Source organism: Salmo trutta, chromosome 30, assembly GCF_901001165.1.
Source record: "Salmo trutta chromosome 30, fSalTru1.1, whole genome shotgun sequence".
NCBI classification, from domain to species: Eukaryota; Metazoa; Chordata; class Actinopteri; order Salmoniformes; family Salmonidae; genus Salmo; species Salmo trutta.
In genome coordinates this window covers 43,330,726-43,350,927 of record NC_042986.1, presented here as the reverse complement: position 1 = coordinate 43,350,927, position 20,202 = coordinate 43,330,726, and the positions used below count along the sequence as shown (strand labels likewise).

The 20,202-nt window shown below is 44.9% G+C and overlaps 1 protein-coding gene across 1 annotated transcript in view; it reads right to left on the bottom strand.

Moving 5' to 3' along the window:
• Nucleotides 1–6,577: 6,577 nt before the first annotated feature.
• Nucleotides 6,578–20,202, bottom strand: part of LOC115168787 (putative uncharacterized protein DDB_G0290521) — a 75,957-nt gene continuing 62,332 nt past the window's right edge. The window contains exons 4-5 of the mRNA XM_029724342.1: nt 14,679–14,903; nt 6,578–7,571 (exon numbers count right to left, since the gene is read on the bottom strand). Coding sequence (XP_029580202.1) covers nt 7,496–7,571; nt 14,679–14,903 — 301 coding nt within the window. The 3' untranslated portion in view covers nt 6,578–7,495. The remainder of the gene's footprint in view (nt 7,572–14,678; nt 14,904–20,202) is intronic.

Here is a 20,202-nt window from a genome sequence, read left to right as displayed (position 1 = left end):
TCCAGGGGTTCCTCGAGGATCTCCAGGGTTTCTTGAGGATCTGCAGGGGTTCCTTGAGGATCTCCAGGGGTTCCTTGAGGATCTCCAGGGGTTCCTTGAGGATCTCCAAGGCCCCTTAATGATCTCCAGGGGTTCCTTGAGGATCTCCAGGGGTTCCTTGAGGATCTGCAGGGGTTCCTTAATGATCTCCAGTGGTTCCTTGAGGATCTCCAGGGGTTCCATAATGATCTCCAGTGGTTCCTTGAGGATCTCCAGGGGTTCCTTAATGATCTTCAGGGGTTCCTTGAGGATCTCCAGGGCCCCTTAATGATCTCCAGGGGTTCCTTGAGGATCTCCAGGGGTTCCTTAATGATCTCCAGGGGTTCCTTGAGGATCTCCAGGGGTTCCTTGAGGATCTCCAGGGGTTCCTTGAGGATCGATCTCCAGGGGTTCCTTAATGATCTCCAGGGGTTTCTTGAGGATCTCCAGGGGTTCCTTAATGATCTCCAGGGGTTCCTAAATGATCTCCAGGGGTTCCTTGAGGATCTCCAGGGGTTCCTTAATGATCTCCAGGGGTTCCTTAATGATCTCCAGGGGTTCCTTGAGGATCTCCAGGGGTTCCTTGAGGATCTCCAGGGGTTCCTTAATGATCTCCAGGGGTTCCTTGAGGATCTCCAGGGCCCCTTAATAATCTCCAGGGGTTCCTTGAGGATCTCCAGGGGTTTCTTGAGGATCTGCAGGGGTTCCTTAATGATCTCCAGGGGTTCCTTGAGGATCTCCAGGGGTTCTTTAATGATCTCCAGGGGTTCCTTGAGGATCTCCAGGGGTTCCTTAATGATCTCCAGTGGTTCCTTGAGGATCTCCAGGGGTTCATTGAGGATCTCCAGGGGTTCCTTAATGATCTCCAGGGGTTCCTTGAGGATCTCCAGGGCCCCTTAATGATCTCCAGGGGTTCCTTAATGATCTCCAGGGGTTCCTTGAGGATCTCCAGGGGTTCCTTAATGATCCCCAGGGGTTCCTTGAGGATCTCCAGGGGTTCCTTGAGGATCTCCAGGGGTTCCTTGATGATCTCCAGGGGTTCCATAATGATCTCCAGGGGTTCCATAATGATCTCCAGGGGTTCCATAATGATCTCCAGGGGTTCCTTGAGGATCTCCAGGGGTTCCATGATGATCTCCAGGGGTTCCTTGAGGATCTCCAGGGGTTCCTTGAGGATCTCCAGGGGTTCCTTGAGGATCTCCAGGGGTTCCTTGAGGATCTCCAGGGGTTTCTTGAGGATCTCCAGGGGTTCCTTAATGATCTCCAGGGGTTCCTTAATGATCTCCAGGGGTTTCTTGAGGATCTCCAGGGGTTCCTTAATGATCTTCAGGGGTTCCTTAATGATCTCCAGGGGTTCCTTGAGAATTTCCAGGGGTTATTTAATGATCTCCAGTGGTTCCTTGAGGATCTCCAGGGGTTCCTTAATGATCTCCAGGGGTTCCTTGAGGATCTCCAGGGGTTCCTTGAGGATCTCCAGGGGTTCCTTGTGGATCTCCAGGGGTTCCTTGAGGATCTCCAGGGGTTCCTTGAGGATCTCCAGGGGTTCCTTGAGGATCTCCAGAGGATTGCATGTGAAAATAAGCTGTTTACCACTATAAATTGTTATCTGGGACACTGCCACTGGCAGGCCGCACCCTCCACTGACAGGCCGTACCCTCCACAGGTTCCTCCGTAAAAAGGGTTCTACATGGAACCCAAGATAGTTCTACCTGGAACCAAAAATGGTTCTACATGGAACCCAAGAGAGTTCTACCTGGAACCAAAAAAGGGTTCTACATGGAACACAAGCGAGTTCTACCTGGAACCAGGGTTCTCCTACGGGGACGAACAGAGAACTCTTTTAGGTTCTAGATAGCACCTTTTTTCTAACAGTCTAGGCTACTTGTTCAAGAGCTAGATAGGAAGAGATAGGACAGAGGAGAGGACAGAGGAGTGGACAGAGGAGTGGACAGAGGAGTGGACAGAGGAGTGGACAGAGGAGTGGACAGAGGAGTGGACAGAGGAGAATTGCACATGAAGGAACAGTGAAGAAGACAGAGATATGTTAAAGTTAGAAGTTAATTCATATATGAATGAACCATTCGTATAGCCTACATATTAAGGTATATATTACAGGCCTACTTAAGTGAATCTAGGCCTAGATCCCCTGTGCTATAGGCAACATTAAAAGACAGAGACCCTAAAAGACAGAGACCATTAAAGACAGAGACCCTAAAAGACAGAGACCCTAAAAGACAGAGACCCTAAAAGACAGAGACCATTAAAGACAGAGACCATTAAAGACAGAGACCATTAAAGACAGAGACCCTAAAAGACAGAGACCCTAAAAGACAGAGACCATTAAAGACAGAGACCCTAAAAGACAGAGACCCTAAAAGACAGAGACCCTAAAAGACAGAGACCATTAAAGACAGAGACCATTAAAGACAGAGACCCTAAAAGACAGAGACCCTTAAAGACAGAGACCCTAAAAGACAGAGACCCTAAAAGACAGAGACCAGAGACCCTAAAAGACAGAGACCCTAAAAGACAGAGACCCTAAAAGACAGAGACCCTAAAAGACAGAGACCAGAGACCCTAAAAGACAGAGACCCTAAAAGACAGAGACCCTAAAAGACAGAGACCCTAAAAGACAGAGACCATTAAAAGACAGAGACCCTTATCAATAGATGGTTGAACATATTACGATAAAGCCCTCAAATTAAAATGTTGGCCTAGTGTCAACATAACCACCATCACTTAACAAAAATTGATCAACAGGGGGTGGCAGGGTAGCCTAGTGGTTAGAGCGTTGGGCCAGTAACCGAAAGGTTGCTAGATTGAATCCCTGAGCTGACAAGGTACAAATATATCATTCTGCCCCTGAACAAGGCAGTTAACCCACTGTTCCCTGGTAGGCTGTCATTGTAAAACAAGAATTTGTTTTTAACTTGCTTAGTTAAATAAAAACAGCTGTTCATTAGGCTATGGACAGGTTGTGTGTGTTTATCTGTACCTATTTTCTAATCGTTGTCAATGTCATCTTTATATAGCCTGTCCACAGCTGTCTCTATATCTCCCCATTAAAACTTTCCTCATCAATTTACATGACAGGGCTACGTTTTCATTTAGCATTATCTTATATATAACAGACTCGTTTTTTTTATTTCTCACATAAAGGATTTGAAGCTAAAGCAAAGTTTTTTTGTTTTTTTTAAATACTTTTTTTTTTTTTGAGATAGGAGAAAATGTGATTTGCTTATGTGTCCTGAGTGAAATACGCTGCAGGCAGCTTTTATTGATGGGTCTTATTTAGGTGGGTGGGTGTGCTAATTAACCGTTTCGGTGTGCTAATTAACCATTTCCATTCAGAAAGTTACTGTCTGGACTTCATCTCTTTAATCAGATATAAAGAAAACCCGTAGGCAGAAAGTGAGGGTCAGCATATGTACGAGGAATCGCTTACAGGTGCCAGTTCGTCGTTTCCGCTCATTAAATGATGGTATGAATGAAGTTTAACCAAACTCCTTTCATGATTGATCCTATAAGGATGAAAAGTCTATCCTCGTATTTTCAGTAGCATATTATTTTTTTTACAATGCTATATGATTTTTCTCTCATTAATTCATCCTCTCTAGCCACTTCGAACAACATATTGCCACTGAGAATGACCGCAGCAGTGTGGGTGACGACGTTATGAGAATTTGGCAGAAAAGTGGAGGGGAAAAACACACATTAGTCTTGATGTCAATGGTTTAGTGTGTGAAAAAAGGTTTGGGGCAGACCTAATATATAACTGGGTTTGGGGGCAGACCTAATATATAACTGGGTTTGGGGGCAGACCTAATATATAACTGGGTTTGGGGGCAGACCTAATATATAACTGGGTTTGGGGGCAGACCTAATATATAACTGGGTTTGGGGCAGACCTAATATATAACTGGGTTTGGGGGTAGACCTAATATATAACTGGGTTTGGGGGTAGACCTAATATATAACTGGGTTTGGGGGCAGACCTAATATATAACTGGGTTTGGGGGCAGACCTAATATATAACTGGGTTTGGGGCAGACCTAATATATAACTGGGTTTGGGTGCAGACCTAATATATAACTGGGTTTGGGGCAGACCTAATATATAACTGGGTTTGGGGGCAGACCTAATATATAACTGGGTTTGGGGCAGACCTAATATATAACTGGTTTGGGGGCAGACCTAATATATAACTGGGTTTGGGGGCAGACCTAATATATACTGGGTTTGGGGCAGACCTAATATATAACTGGGTTTGGGGCAGACCTAATATATAACTGGGTTTGGGGGCAGACCTAATATATAACTGGGTTTGGGGCAGACCTAATATATAACTGGGTTTGGGGCAGACCTAATATATAACTGGGTTTGGGGCAGACCTAATATATAACTGGGTTTGGGGGCAGACCTAATATATAACTGGGTTTTGGGGCAGACCTAATATATAACTGGGTTTGGGGGGGTCAGACCTAATGATAGAACTGGGTTTGGGGCAGCCCTAAATATAACTGGGTTTGGGGCAGACCCTAATATATAACTGGGTTTGGGGCAGACCTAATATATAACTGGGTTGTGGGGCGGACCAGACTAGAATAACTGGGTTTGGGTCAGACCTAATATATAACTGGGTTGTGGGCAGACCTAATATATAACTGGGTTTGGGGCGGACCTAATATATAACTGGGTTTGGGTCAGACCTAATAATAACGGGGTTGGGGCAGACCTAATATATAACTGGGTTTGGGGCAGACCTAAAATATAACTGGGTTTGGGGGCAGACCTAAAATATAACTGGGTTTGGGGGCAGACCTAATATATAACTGGGTTTGGGGGCAGACCTAATATATAAACTGGGTTTGGGGGCAGACCTAATATATAACTGGGTTTGGGGGCAGACCTAATATATAACTGGGTTGGGGCAGACCTAATATATAACTGGGTTTGGGGCAGACCTAATATATAACTGGGTTTGGGGCAGACCTAATATATAACTGGGTTTGGGGCAGACCTAATATATAACTGGGTTTGGGGCAGACCTAATATATAACTGGGTTTGGGGCAGACCTAATATATAACTGGGTTTGGGGCAGACCTAATATATAACTGGGTTTGGGGGCAGACCTAATATATAACTGGGTTTGGGCAGACCTAATATAATAAACTGGGTTTGGGGCAGACCTAATATATAACTGGGTTTGGGGCAGGACCTAATATATAACTGGGTTTGGGGGCAGACCTAATATATAACTGGGTTGGGGCAGACCCTAATATATAAACTGGGTTTGGGGCAGACCTAATATATAACTGGGTTTTGGGGGCAGACCCTAATATTAACTGGGTTTGGGGCAGACCTAAATATAACTGGGTTTGGGGCGGACCTAATATATAACTGGGCCTATAATGGGGCAGACCTAATATATAACTGGGTTTGGGGCAGACCTAATATATAACTGGGTTTGGGGCAAACCTAATATATAACTGGGTTTGGGGGCAGACCTAATATATAACTGGGTTTGGGGGCAGACCTAATATATAACTGGGTTTGGGGCAGACCTAATATATAACTGGGTTTGGGGGTAGACCTAATATATAACTGGGTTTGGGGCAGACCTAATATATAACTGGGTTTGGGGGCAGACCTAATATATAACTGGGTTTGGGGGCAGACCTAATATATAACTGGGTTTGGGGGCAGACCTAATATATAACTGGGATTGGGGCAGACCTAATATATAACTGGTTTGGGGGCAGACCTAATATATAACTGGGTTTGGGGAAGACCTAATATATAACTGGGTTTGGGGCAAACCTAATATATAACTGGGTTTGGGGGCAGACCTAATATATAACTGGGTTTGGGGGCAGACCTAATATAACTGGGTTTGGGAAGACCTAATATATAACTGGGTTTGGGGGGCAGACCTAATATATAACTGGGTTGGGGGCAGACCTAATATATAACTGGGTTTGGGGGCAGACCTAATATATAACTGGGTTTGGGGGCAGACCTAATATATAACTGGGTTTGGGGGCAGACCTAATATATAACTGGGTTTGGGGCAGACCTAATATATAACTGGGTTTGTGGCAGACCTAATATATAACTGGGTTTGGGGCAGACCTAATATATAACTGGGTTTGGGGGCAGACCTAATATATAACTGGGTTTGGGGGCAGACCTAATATATAACTGGGTTTGGGGCAGACCTAATATATAACTGGGTTTGGGGGCAGACCTAATATATAACTGGGTTTGGGGGCAGACCTAATATATAACTGGGTTTGTGGCAGACCTAATATATAACTGGGTTTGGGGTAGACCTAATATATAACTGGGTTTGGGGGCAGACCTAATATATAACTGGGTTTGGGGGCAGACCTAATATATAACTGGGTTTGGGGGCAGACCTAATATATAACTGGGTTTGGGGCAGACCTAATATATAACTGGGTTTGGGGCGGACCTAATATATAACTAATATATAAATATTTTAATGTGTCTATGCTGCAAACTAGTAGAGAACCATTGTATTTCCGTATTCTTAAAAAAAATAAAAAAAAATGATAAAGGAACTCAAACTAAAATATGTTTTATTAACTTAAAAAAAAGAAGAAAATTCTGTTTTCAGATATTTTGCTCATAAAGCAGAACTCTTCTGTTCCCAAAACATTCCAATATTTAAAGGTTTGAGGAGTTGGAAACTAAGAGCTTTTCTTATTAGGAAGATTTGCGGTAGTCCTTTTCTTCTCGCTATGGTTGAAATAGAGTTGTAAAATGTAATGGGGGCGAGCACCATGTGCTCTCTCACCGAACAAGAGATGGAAAGAGGAAGAGGAAGGTTCACAAGCAGATAAAAGGCAAGAAGGAGTGAGATTTAAAGGAGTAAAGAGAAACAGCATACAGACACTAGAGGACAGTATAAAGGACGTAGATATATATATATAGATATATATATATATATATGCGAGAGAGAAAAAATCTGAAAGGTTATTTTTCTGGGGTTTTTTCCCTTCCTTCATCATCTCTTCATCATTAGTTGACCTGGCTGGTGGCTGTACGTGAATCCTCTTCGGACACTGTCCAGGCTAAAAGTTCAAAGGTCAGAGTCTGAGAATTCAACCAATCAGGACAGCCTTTTGTCATTCAGTTCAAAAGAGCAGGGCGAGCAGGGAGGGATAAGGTTGCGAGGGTGACATGCTAGTTAGTGCAAAGGACAGGGTAGGTAGTACAGTCAGATAGGTGGGGATATTGTCCAGACCAGGCCCCAAGTCCCAGACTACAGTTCAGTTTAGCTGAGATTAGCCAGGTTTGAGCGTTGTAAGAGATTATTATTTTTTTTTTTAAACCCCAACGAACGAGTTGTGTTCAGTTGTTTCCTTCAGCATCTTCCTCTGTCTCTGTGAGGTTATTTGGAGGTCAAGGGTTAATAATGGGAAGGGGGAGGGAGGGGGGGTGATCTGCTTGTTACCTAGAGGACGGACTACTGCACTCGGAGGCGGGGCAACAGAACTGATGGGCGATGTCATCATCTTCATCATCTCTGGAGAGAGAGAGACAGGTCATGGTAACATGTAGAGAGAGAGACAGGTTATGGTAACATGTGTAGAGAGAGAGACAGGCCATGGTAACATGTGTAGAGAGAGACAGGCCATGGTAACATGTGTATAGAGAGAGACAGGCCATGGTAACATGTGTAGAGAGAGAGACAGGTCATGGTAACATGTGTAGAGAGAGAGACAGGCCATGGTAACGTGTGTAGAGAGAGAGAGACAGGCCATGGTAACATGTGTAGAGAGAGAGACAGGCCATGGTAACATGTGTAGAGAGAGAGACAGGCAATGGTAACATGTGAAGAGAGAGAGACAGGCCATGGTAACATGTGAAGAGAGAGAGACAGGCCATGGTAACATGTGTAGACAGAGAGACAGGCCATAGTAACATGTGTAGAGAGAGAGACAGGCCATGGTAACATGTGAAGAGAGAGACAGGACATGGTAACATGTGTAGAGAGAGAGACAGGCCATGGTAACATGTGTAGAGAGAGAGAGACAGGCCATGGTAACATGTGTAGAGAGAGAGACAGGTCATGGTAACATGTGTAGAGAGAGAGACAGGTCATGGTAACATGTGTAGAGAGAGAGACAGGTCATGGTAACATGTGTAGAGAGAGAGACAGGCCATGGTAACAAGTGTAGAGAGAGAGACAGGCCACGGTAACATGTGAAGAGAGAGAGACAGGCCACGGTAACATGTGTAGAGAGAGAGACAGGTCATGGTAACGTGTGAAGAGAGAGAGAGACAGGCCATGGTAACATGTGAAGAGAGAGAGAGACAGGCCATGGTAACATGTGTGTAGAGAGAGAGAGACAGGCCATGGTAACATGTGAAGAAAGAGAGACAGGTCATGGTAACATGTGTAGAGAGAGAGACAGGCCATGGTAACATGTGAAGAGAGAGAGACAGGCCATGGTAACATGTGAAGAGAGAGAGACAGGTCATGGTAACATGTGTAGAGAGAGAGACAGGCCATGGTAACATGTGAAGAGAGAGAGACAGGCCATGGTAGCATGTGAAGAGAGAGAGACAGGCCATGGTAACATGTGAAGAGAGAGAGACAGGCCATGGTAACATGTGAAGAGAGAGACAGGCCATGGTAACATGTGAAGAGAGAGAGACAGGCCATGGTAACATGTGAAGAGAGAGAGACAGGCCATGGTAACATGTGAAGAGAGAGAGACAGGCCATGGTAACATGTGAAGAGAGAGAGACAGGCCATGGTAACGTGTGTAGAGAGAGAGACAGGCCATGGTAACATGTGTAGAGAGAGAGAGACAGGCCATGGTAACATGTGAAGAGAGAGACAGGCCATGGTAACATGTGAGGAGAGAGAGACAGGCCATGGTAACATGTGAAGAGAGAGACAGGCCATGGTAAAATGTGAAGAGAGAGACAGGCCATGGTAACATGTGAAGAGAGAGAGACAGGCCATGGTAACATGTGAAGAGAGAGAGACAGGCCATGGTAACATGTGTAGAGAGAGAGACAGGCCATGGTAACATGTGAAGAGAGAGAGACAGGCCATGTTAACATGTGAAGAGAGAGAGACAGGCCATGGTAACATGTGAAGAGAGAGAGACAGGCCATGGTAACATGTGAAGAGAGAGACAGGCCATGGTAACATGTGAAGAGAGAGAGACAGGCCATGGTAACATGTGAAGAGAGAGAGACAGGCCATGGTAACATGTGTAGAGAGAGAGACAGATGTTGAGACAGAAGCAAAGGGAACACAGACAAGCAGAGAAGGAAAGAGAAGAAATAAAATAACCTCAAGTGTTATAACAGTAGTTGACCACTAGATGTCAGGCTTGCAGCATGGAGAACAGTCTGCTACTACAGCTACAGTAACAATAATACTACAGCTACACTAACAGTCTACTACTACAGCTACAGTAACAATAATACTACAGCTACAGTAACAATAATACTACAGCTACAGTAACATGTCTACTACTACAGCTACAGTAACAATAATACTACAGCTACAGTAACATGTATAATACTACAGTAACATGTATAATACTACAGCTACAGTAACATGTATAATACTACAGTAACATGTATAATACTACAGCTACATGTATAATACTACAGTAACATGTCTACTACTACAGCGACAGTAACATGTATAATACTACAGCTACAGTAACATGTATAATACTACAGCTACATGTATAATACTACAGTAACTAGTATACTACTACAGTAACATGTATAATACTACAGCTACAGTAACATGTATAATACTACAGTAACATGTATAATACTACAGTAACATGTATAATACTACAGCTACAGTAACATGTATAATACTACAGCTACAGTAACATGTATAATACTACAGTAACATGTATAATACTACAGCTACAGTAACATGTATAATACTACAGCTACAGTAACATGTATAATACTACAGTAACATGTATAATACTACAGTAACATGTATAATACTACAGCTACAGTAACATGTCTACTACTACATGCCTACTTCTCCCAGAGGTTTCCCAGGATCTCCGGGATGTTTTCTCTTAGCCCTGCACCACCTGTCTCGCTCCTCATCGGCCCTGGGACTGTGCCATTGACCTGCTAACAGACTCTGCACAGCAGCATCTACCCCCTGTCGGTGGCTGAAACCAAGGCTATGGAGGAAAACATCCAGGAGGCTCTCGAACAGGGTTTCATCCGCACATTCAGCTCCCCTGCGTTAGCAGATTTCCTCTTCGTGGCCAAGAAGGAGGTTGGCCTTCATCTAAGTATTGACTACAGAGGTGCACCCTCCTGTTGGTGCCGGCCGCCATTGAACAGCTCCAAGGTGACCGTTCTTTTTACCAAGCTTGACGTGCGGAGTGCCTACAATTTGATCCGCATCAGGGAGAGGGATGAATTTAAAGACGGCCATCAGCACGATGTCTGGTCACTACGGGTGCTTGGTGATGCCTTATGGATTAGCCAATAGTACGTCGGTGTTCCAGGCATTCGTGAATGAGGTGTATTGACGACATCCTGATATACTCAGCCACCTTGGAGGATCACGTCGCCCACGTCCGGATAATCCTGGAACGCCTCCTGGAGAACCATCTCTACGTCAAGGCAGAGAATTGTCAGTTTCATCAGGTCGCCTTCTCCTTCTTGGGATATCGGATCAGCCAACAGTGAGTGGTTATGGAGGAGAGGAAGGTAGATACAATCAGGTCATGGCCAGTCCTAACCACTATAAAAGGGACAACAACAGTTTTTGGGGTTTGCCAACTTCTACCGCCGCTTCATAAGGAAATTCAGCTCCATCACTGCTCCTCTCACCTCTCTCCTCAAAGGTGGTCCCCGTAAGTTGGGGTGGAATCCTGCAGTCGACAGTCGACACCTCTTCAGTAGAGCCTTCCGACCTACTGAAGAGGTGTTTCACCTCCGCCCAGTCGCTGAAACACCAAAATCCTACACTGCCCTTCATGGTGGAGGTGGACGCCCCAGAAGTGGGCGTAGGGGCTGTCCTGTCACAATGTCAAGGTAATCCACAAAAATGTTATTCATGTGCATACTACTCAAAAAAAAACTGTCTCCTGCAGAAAGGAACTATGACGTCAGTGATCGGGAGCTCCTGGCGGTGAAGTTGGCATTAGAGGAGTGGAGACACTGGCTGGAGGGCACCACGGACGAGTTTCTCATCCTCGCCGACCATCGGAACCTGGAGTACATATGGACAGCGAGGCGGCCGGACTCGCGCCAAGCAAGGTGTGCCATTTTCTTTACTAGATTCAATTTCACCCTGTCATACCGCTCAGGTTCAAATCCCGTCTCCACGATTCGGGTGAGGTTCCGATCCTTTGTGCGCCCATCATACCGCCCTCCCGAATCGTTGCCCTCGTGTTGTAGGACATAGACGTGGACATCTGCCAGGGTCTGGGGAGGGAACCCAGGCCTGCTACCTGTCCTCCGGGGTGTACCTACGTTCCCACGAGGTAAGGGATCGGCTACTGACCTGGGCGAACACATCCCTTGCCGCTGGACATCCAGGTATCACCCGCACCACTCAATCCATCTCTGTTAAGTACTGGTGACCCACCTTGGCGCAGGATGTCACCTGCTACATCAAATCCTGTTCCATATATGCTCAACCCAAGTCACTGTTCCAGCAGGTCTTCCGGCATTATGGCCTTCCAGAGGACATCGTCTCCGACCGTGGTCCTCAATTCACGTTACGAGTATGGAGAGCATTCATGGAGAAGCTGGGGGTCACGCTCAGCCTCACATCTGGGTACCGGCCTCAGTCCAACATCAGGTGGAGAGAACCAACCAGGAGCTGGGGAGGTTCCTGAGGAGTCACTATCAGGACCGGCAGAGGGATTGGGCCTGGTATGTTTGCTGGGTGGAGTGCACCCAGAACTCACTTCGTCACTGCTCCACCGGGTTTCCTCCCTTCCAATGTGTCCTGGGGTACCAGCCGGCACTGGCCCCAAAGCCAGACCCGAAGCTCCTGCGGTGGACGAGTGGTTCACCATCCTGGTGATCGCATCTGGCTCTCCACCAGGAACCTCCCGCTCCGCCCGTCCTGCCGGAAGCTGAGCCCCCGGTTTTGTGGGGCCATTCAAAGTCCTCCGGATGGTCAATGAGGTAACTTACCGACTACAGTTTCCCACTAACTACAGGATCTCACCCTCTTTTCATGTTTCCCTCCTCAGGCCGGTGGTTCCTGGTCCCCTGGCTGATGCCGTCCCCCACGACACACGCTCCGGCTCTCCTGGACATCTAGAGGGGTCCCGCCTATGACGTCAGATCCCTCCTGGACTCCAGACGTTGTGGGAGTCAGCTTCAGTACCTGGTGGACTGAGATCCAGAGGAGCGGTGTTGGGTTTCGGTGGACTACATTCTAGATCCCAACATAATCCAATATTTTCACCTTCGCCGTCCGGACGGGCCTGATCCTCACCCTACTGGCCGGTGTCATCCTGCGTCTGGAGCCACACGTCGGGGTGGATGCTGTCACGTCTACTCCCGCTCACCCCCTCCGGTGTTCGACTTCACCAGTCTACTAACCACCGGTCCTGGCAACCCATCATTACGCACACCTGGCAACCTTCATTACCCACACCTGCGCCTCATGATTAGGCACACCATCACTACCCTGATTACTCCCCCTTTAAATACCATGTCTCCTTGCCTTAACATATAGTTAATAATTTAAGCAATCCTATAATTGGAATGTCAAAGGTTTACAAACATTTGAATATGACTAAGGGGGGGGGGTTGGGATGGATACAAAAGAGAACACGGAGGAGGAGGGAAAGAGAGGATTGGCGATATGAAGAAGGGTAGAAGAGTAGGGGTAGGGGAGTTAGGTGGGTTGGGGTGCCATAGGTAGACCTATATGCGTGAAAGAGACGGGGACTCTGGGCCTTACAATAGGTGTGCGTTCCTTAGTAGTCTTCATTGCAGCAAATCACCAAAGTCTGAGGAGCTACAGGTAACTGCCAATATAATGGAAACACTTGAGTAAATGACGGATACAAAGTATATTGAAAGCAGGTGTATCCACACAGGTGTGGTTCCTGACTTCATTAAGCAGCTAACATCCCATCATGCTTAGAGGCCATGATTTTGGTTACCACGGCTATGACCCCATAGGATAACAATGCCCCCATATACAGGGCACGAGGGGTCGGTCACTCAATGGTTTAATGAGCATGAAAATATGGTTTTATTTTTTTTATTTCACCTTTATTTAACCAGGTAGGCTAGTTGAGAACAAGTTATCATTTACAACTGCGACCTGGCCAAGATAAAGCAAAGCAGTGCGACACATACAACAACACAGAGTTACACATGGAATAAAACAAACATACAGTCAATAATACAGTAGAACAAAAGTCTATATACAGTGTGTGCAAATGAGGTAAAATTAGGGAGGTAAGGCAATAAATAGGCCATGGTGGCGAAATAATTACAATATAGCAATTAAACACTGGAGTGATAGATGTGCAGAAGATGAAAGTGCAAGTAGAGATACTGGGGTGCAAAGGAGCAACAACAACAACAAAAAATAACAGTATGGGGATGAGGTAGTTGGATGGGCTATTTACAGATGGGCTATGTAAACCCAATACCATGGCCATCTCAGTCACCAGATCTCAACACAATTGAACACTTATGGGAGATTCTGTAGCGGTGCCTGAGACAGCGTTTTACCACCACCATCAACAATACACCAAATTATGGAATTTCTTGTGAAAGAATGTTGTCGTATACCTCCAATAGAGTTCCAGACACACCTGTAGAATCTATGCCGAGGTTCGATTGAACCTGTTTTGGCTGTTGGTGACCCATTATGTTGGTGTTTCCTTTATTCTGGCAGTTACCTGTACATTTATATGATAGAGAAATTCTTCTAAGACAGGGTTTTCCCTAACATCTCCTGGAGTCATTACACTTCTCTGATGTTCTCCAGAACGAGCAGTCTGGTGTTTTGAGTAAAAGAGAAAGAGAGCGAGAGAGAGAGAGACAGAGAGAGAGGCAGAGAGAGAGAGAGAGAGAGGTGGGGAAGTCAGTCAGGTGTTCTGTCTGAGAGAGAGAGGCAGAGAGAGAGAGGGAGGCAGAGAGAGAGGCAGACAGAGAGAGACAGAGAGAGAGAGAGAGAGAGGCAGAGAGAGAGAGAGAGAGAGAGAGAGAGAGAGAGAGAGGCAGAGAGAGAGAGAGAGAGAGAGAGAGAGAAAGAGAGAGAGAGAGCGAGATGGGGGTGGGGAAGTCAGTCAGGTGTTTTGCTACAGAAGCTGCCCTTCCAGATGGGAATAGAGATGTGATTTACTGCAACGAGGTCAATGTTGTGATCACTAATTATATGCCGGGGGGATAATTACACTCCTAAGTTACATTGTTTACTAACAGGTCTTTAAGAGGGCTGAGGAGTGGAGGAGAGGAGAGGAGGAGAGGAGGAGAGGAGAGGAGGAGAGGAGGAGAGGAGTGGAGTGGAGGAGTGGAGGAGAGGAGGAGAGGAGGAGAGGAGTGGAGTGGAGGAGAGGAGAGGAGAGGAGGAGAGGAATGGAGGAGAGGAGTGGAGGAGTGTGGGCCTACTTTATAGTGGGTATACTCAGGCCCTTACCTTGCCTGGTCGGAGTGCCTGGATGAAGAGAGGGCGCAATGCGGCTTTGGCAGGAGCAGCCGGGCAGGGCAACAGTACTGGTGGAGGGTGGAGCTGGACTGACTGTTAGCTGTCAGGCTGCTGTGGAGAGAGGAGGTAGGACTAGGAACAGGAGTAGTGACGGAGGTGGTGGTAGGTGGATTGGAACGAGAAGTAGCAGCACAACAAGCGGAATAAGGTGGTGACCTGACAGAGAGAGAGAGAGAGGGAGAGAGGGGGGGGGGGAGAAAGAGAGACAGACAGAGACAGAGCAAGAGAGAGGGAGAGAGAAAAAAATCAAGTCAAGAAAGCAACAGAAAAGAGCAGATGACAGACACAAAGGCACACAGTCCCCAGCCATAAACCAGGACAGAGTTAACAGCTGTAGCACACAGTGGTATATAAGCATAGCAGGAGCAGCTAGCTTTGAAACAGTTAGCAGAGTACAGTACACACAAAGAGCAGGTTAAGAGATGTATGAAGTACAGTGATGTACTATATGTCTATTGGATAGGTGATATGCTGATGTTTTTTAATAAATTGCTCGGCTGGGCTAGACGAGAGAGGCGATTGTGGAGTCCACTGGAACAGAGTAAATAAGCATTCTGACATCATAGATTGGTGACTTGTGGATTAGACACCGGCTGGAAATTGGTTTTAACCAATCAGCATCCAGGATTAGACACACCCTTTGTATAAACTGATATAATGTCTATAGAATAGGTGATATACTGATATAATATATATCTACAGGACATATAGGTGATATACTGATATAATACATATCTACAGGACAGATAGGTGATATACTGATATAATATATATCTACAGGACAGATAGGTGATATACTGATATAATATATATCTACAGGACAGATAGAGGGATACAGGACATATAGAGGGATACAGGACAGATAGAGGGATAAACGACAGATAGAGGGATAAACGACAGATAGAGGGATAAACGACAGATAGAGGGATAAACGACAGATAGAGGGATACAGGACAGATAGAGGAATGAAGGACAGATAGAGGGATACAGGACAGAGAGGGATACAGGACAGAGAGGGATACAGGACAGATAGAGGGATACAGGACAGATAGAGGGATACAGGACAGATAGAGGGATACAGGACAGATAGAGGGATAGCTATGCTATGCTTCTGGAACACATCTAACCACTAGCTATGCTTCTGGAACACATCTAACCACTAGCTATGCTTCTGGAACACATCTAACCACTAGCTATGCTTCTGGAACACATCTAACCACTAGCTATGCTTCTGGAACACATCTAACCACTAGCTATGCTTCTGGAACACATCTAACCACTAGCTATGCTTCTGGAACACATCTAACCACTAGCTATGCTTCTGGAACACATCTAACCACTAGCTATGCTTCTGGAACACATCTAACCACTAGCTATGCTTCTGGAACACATCTAACCACTAGCTATGCTTCTGGAACACATCTAACCACTAGCTATGCTTCTGGAACACATCTAACCACTAGCTATGCTTCTGGAACACATCTAACCACTAGCTATGCTTCTGGAACACATCTAACCACTAGCTATGCTTCTGGAACACATCTAACCACTAGCTATGCTTCTGGAACACATCTAACCACTAGCTATGCTTCTGGAACACATCTAACCACTAGCTATGCTTCTGGAACACATCTAACCACTAGCTATGCTTCTGGAACACAACTAACCACTAGCTATGCTTCTGGAACACATCTAACCACTAGCTATGCTTCTGGAACACATCTAACCACTAGCTATGCTTCTGGAACACATCTAACCACTAGCTATGCTTCTGGAACACATCTAACCACTAGCTATGCTTCTGGAACACATCTAACCACTAGCTATGCTTCTGGAACACATCTAACCACTAGCTATGCTTCTGGAACACATCTAACCACTAGCTATGCTTCTGGAACACATCTAACCACTAGCTATGCTTCTGGAACACATCTAACCACTAGCTATGCTTCTGGAACACATCTAACCACTAGCTATGCTTCTGGAACACAACTAACCACTAGCTATGCTTCTGGAACACAACTAACCACTAGCTATGCTGCTGGAACACATCTAACCACTAGCTATGCTTCTGGAACACATCTAACCACTAGCTATGCTTCTGGAACACATCTAACCACTAGCTATGCTTCTGGAACACATCTAACCACTAGCTATGCTTCTGGAACACATCTTACGTCACCACTAGCTAGATGTGAATAATTGTCCTCAAACTAGCACAGTCATTTCAGTCATCCTAGTGCGTGTGTGTGTGTGCGTGTTTGTGTATATGTGTGTGTGTTTGTGTGTATGTTTGTTTGTGAGTGCGTGCGTGCCTGTGTGTTTGTTTGTGTGCGTGTGTGTGTGTGGTTGTGTGTGCGTACGTGCCAGTGTGTGCGTGTGTGTGTTTATGAATGTGTGTTTGTGTGTGTGTGCGTGCGTGCGTGTGCCTGCCTGCCTGTGTATAAAGCACAAAGCCATGATGTGCTTTTTTTCCAAATGTTAAAGGCCTTTATGTAAAGCTTGGGAGGATAGCAGAGACATGCAGATTAGCTGGGGGTGTAAATAGACTTGGGAGTATAGAGAAAGAGGCTCAGGGCACATTTACAGATCACAACACTAGCTGGGCTTCAAACGAACATCTCAACGATAACCTTAAATAGGATATCTCTCATCTTCATGGTTAAGTCAAGCAGAACAGCTAAACAAGGATCATGTTGCAGTAGAGAGAAGAAGGAAGCATTGTTTCACCATTATGTGCTAAAGTGGCACATTTACATTGATGATATAATAATAATAAATATATAATATCACAATAATAATAATAATATTTGACGTTTATCCAAAGCGACTTAGTCATTTTTTTTTTTACATATGACATCCATTTGAGCTGCTCCCATCAGACATTACTGTGTCTCTCTCTCTCTTGTAGAAACTGCAGTTTGAAGGTGAAATAGTGACCTCTATTGCCGTTTCTATATATTATTACCTGTTTATTCCAAGAACAATTTAAGGCTGGGATAAAAGCAATGAAAGTCAAACTTTAAGCAGACAAGGTTTAGAAATGAGTTAATTTTTTTAACAGCAACCTCTGGATAGACTACAGAGAAAATCTCTCAGCTACATCTAGTCCAGAGTGAATTAGAAACAACTAGGAGGCTATAAGTGTTGAAGAGATACAGAACTATCCTCTTCAGACCTCCAACCTCTCCCAGAAAACAAAAAAAACATTTCCTGAAGTGAGCATCATTCAATAAAGTTATATTAAAATGCCAGTATGCACTTGTGGGTTTTACAGCGTTTATGTCCATCACCTCTGTTATTAAACAATGATCAGAAAATCCCACTTGGGTTATCACACTTGATTTACAGACCTGAGATTGATGCTCAAAACAATAAAACCTAATCTAACCTGGTCAGAGAGATGGTGTTCTCTCTCACATTAGACCATGTGCTCTGTCTCCTACCTCCATGTTGGCTCCAAACATCACACAGTGTTACAATAAAACCTATCTAACCTGGTCAGAAAGATGGTGTTCTCTCTCACATTAGACCATGTGTTCTGTCTCCTACCTCCATGTTGGCTCCAAACATCACACAGTGTTACAATAAAACCTAATCTAACCTGGTCAGAGAGGTGGTGTTCTCTCTCACATTAGCCCATGTGTTCTGTCTCGTACCTCCATTTTGACTCATTAGTCCATGTGTTCTGTCTCGTGCCTCCATTTTGACTCATTAGCCCATGTGTACTGTCTCGTGCCTCCATTTTGACTCATTAGCCCATGTGTACTGTCTCGTGCCTCCATTTTGACTCATTAGCCCATGTGTTCTGTCTCGTGCCTCCATTTTGACTCATTAGTCCATGTGTACTGTCTCGTGCCTCCATTTTGACTCATTAGCCCATGTGTACTGTCTCGTGCCTCCATTTTGACTCATTAGTCCATGTGTACTGTCTCGTGCCTCCATTTTGACTCATTAGCCCATGTGTACTGTCTCGTGCCTCCATTTTGACTCATTAGCCCATGTGTACTGTCTCGTGCCTCCATTTTGACTTATTAGTCCATGTGTACTGTCTCGTGCCTCCATTTTGACTTATTAGTCCATGTGTTCGGTCTCGTGCCTCCATTTTGACTCATTAGCCCATGTGTACTGTCTCGTACCTCCATTTTGACTCATTAGTCCATGTGTACTGTCTCGTGCCTCCATTTTGACTCATTAGCCCATGTGTACTGTCTCGTACCTCCATTTTGACTCATTAGTCCATGTGTACTGTCTCGTGCCTCCATTTTGACTCCACCAAATATCACATAGTTAATGTGTTACAATAAGGTGTTTTTAAAAACAGTCCTTGAGGCTCTATGAGGTTCTTTGTGATTTATATCTAAATCAATGTGTCACGTTCGTCGTACAGAGCGGACCAAGGCGCAGCGTGAGTTGATGTTCCACATCATTTTAATTCACAGTGAAACAACAAAAACAACAAAACATCCAACGAACGTGAAGTACAGCGCGCACAAAGGCACTAACTGAAACAATATCCCACAACCCAGGTGGGAACAATGGAGAACTTAAGTATGATCCCCAATTAGAGACGACGAACATCAGCTGCCTCTAATTGGGAACCATACCAAGAGCACCAACATAGAAATGAAAAGACTAGAACACCCCCTAGTCACGCCCTGACCTACAACACCATAGAGAACCGAGGGCTCTCTATAGTCAGGCTCGTGACACACTGACTGTACAGTTAAAATCCCCAGGAAGAAATTAATCATCCTCAGCATTACATTTCTCAATGGTATTTGATAATGTCTCTAAAAAACATACCCTCTCAACTACCTCTATACTGGGGAATTTACATTTACTAAACACATAGTGATGTTTTCATATCTCTAACTTTAATAACCTCCCATCAACTACCTCTTCAACCTCATATGACAAAGGCAAAAAACCTTTTGAGAACAGGATGGCCACACCCCCACTTTTTGATTATTTATGACTACGCACCACTGCCCCCCCCCTCCTTTTGCCACATCACTTCCATTTTCCATATTACTATGCGTTTCTTATCGAAAACGTATGTCCCTTCCCGTTATTAACTCATACACTACAACTCTTTCCCCCCCCCCCTGTCTCTCTCCCCATTTACGTTTAAAGAAGAAATCTTAAAACTGCTCATGGCTGAAGAACAAAAACAATACAGTGGAAGAGACAGAAAACACATCTCTTTAAAGAGTTAAGACTGAACTCTTTACTTTCCTTTAGAATTTACCTCGCTCTCGAGACCACTTTCTTTAGTCCAGTGATTTCTGGGTTTGTCAAAACTCCACCTGTAATTTTTTACAATCAGAAACTTTGCTGATTCAATAAACAATTAATAATTTAAATCAATTTAAATCAATAAAATTCACTTTCAGGAAAAAAAAATCCGTTACATTATAATCCTGCATATACTTCTTCACCTTTTGTCAAATTC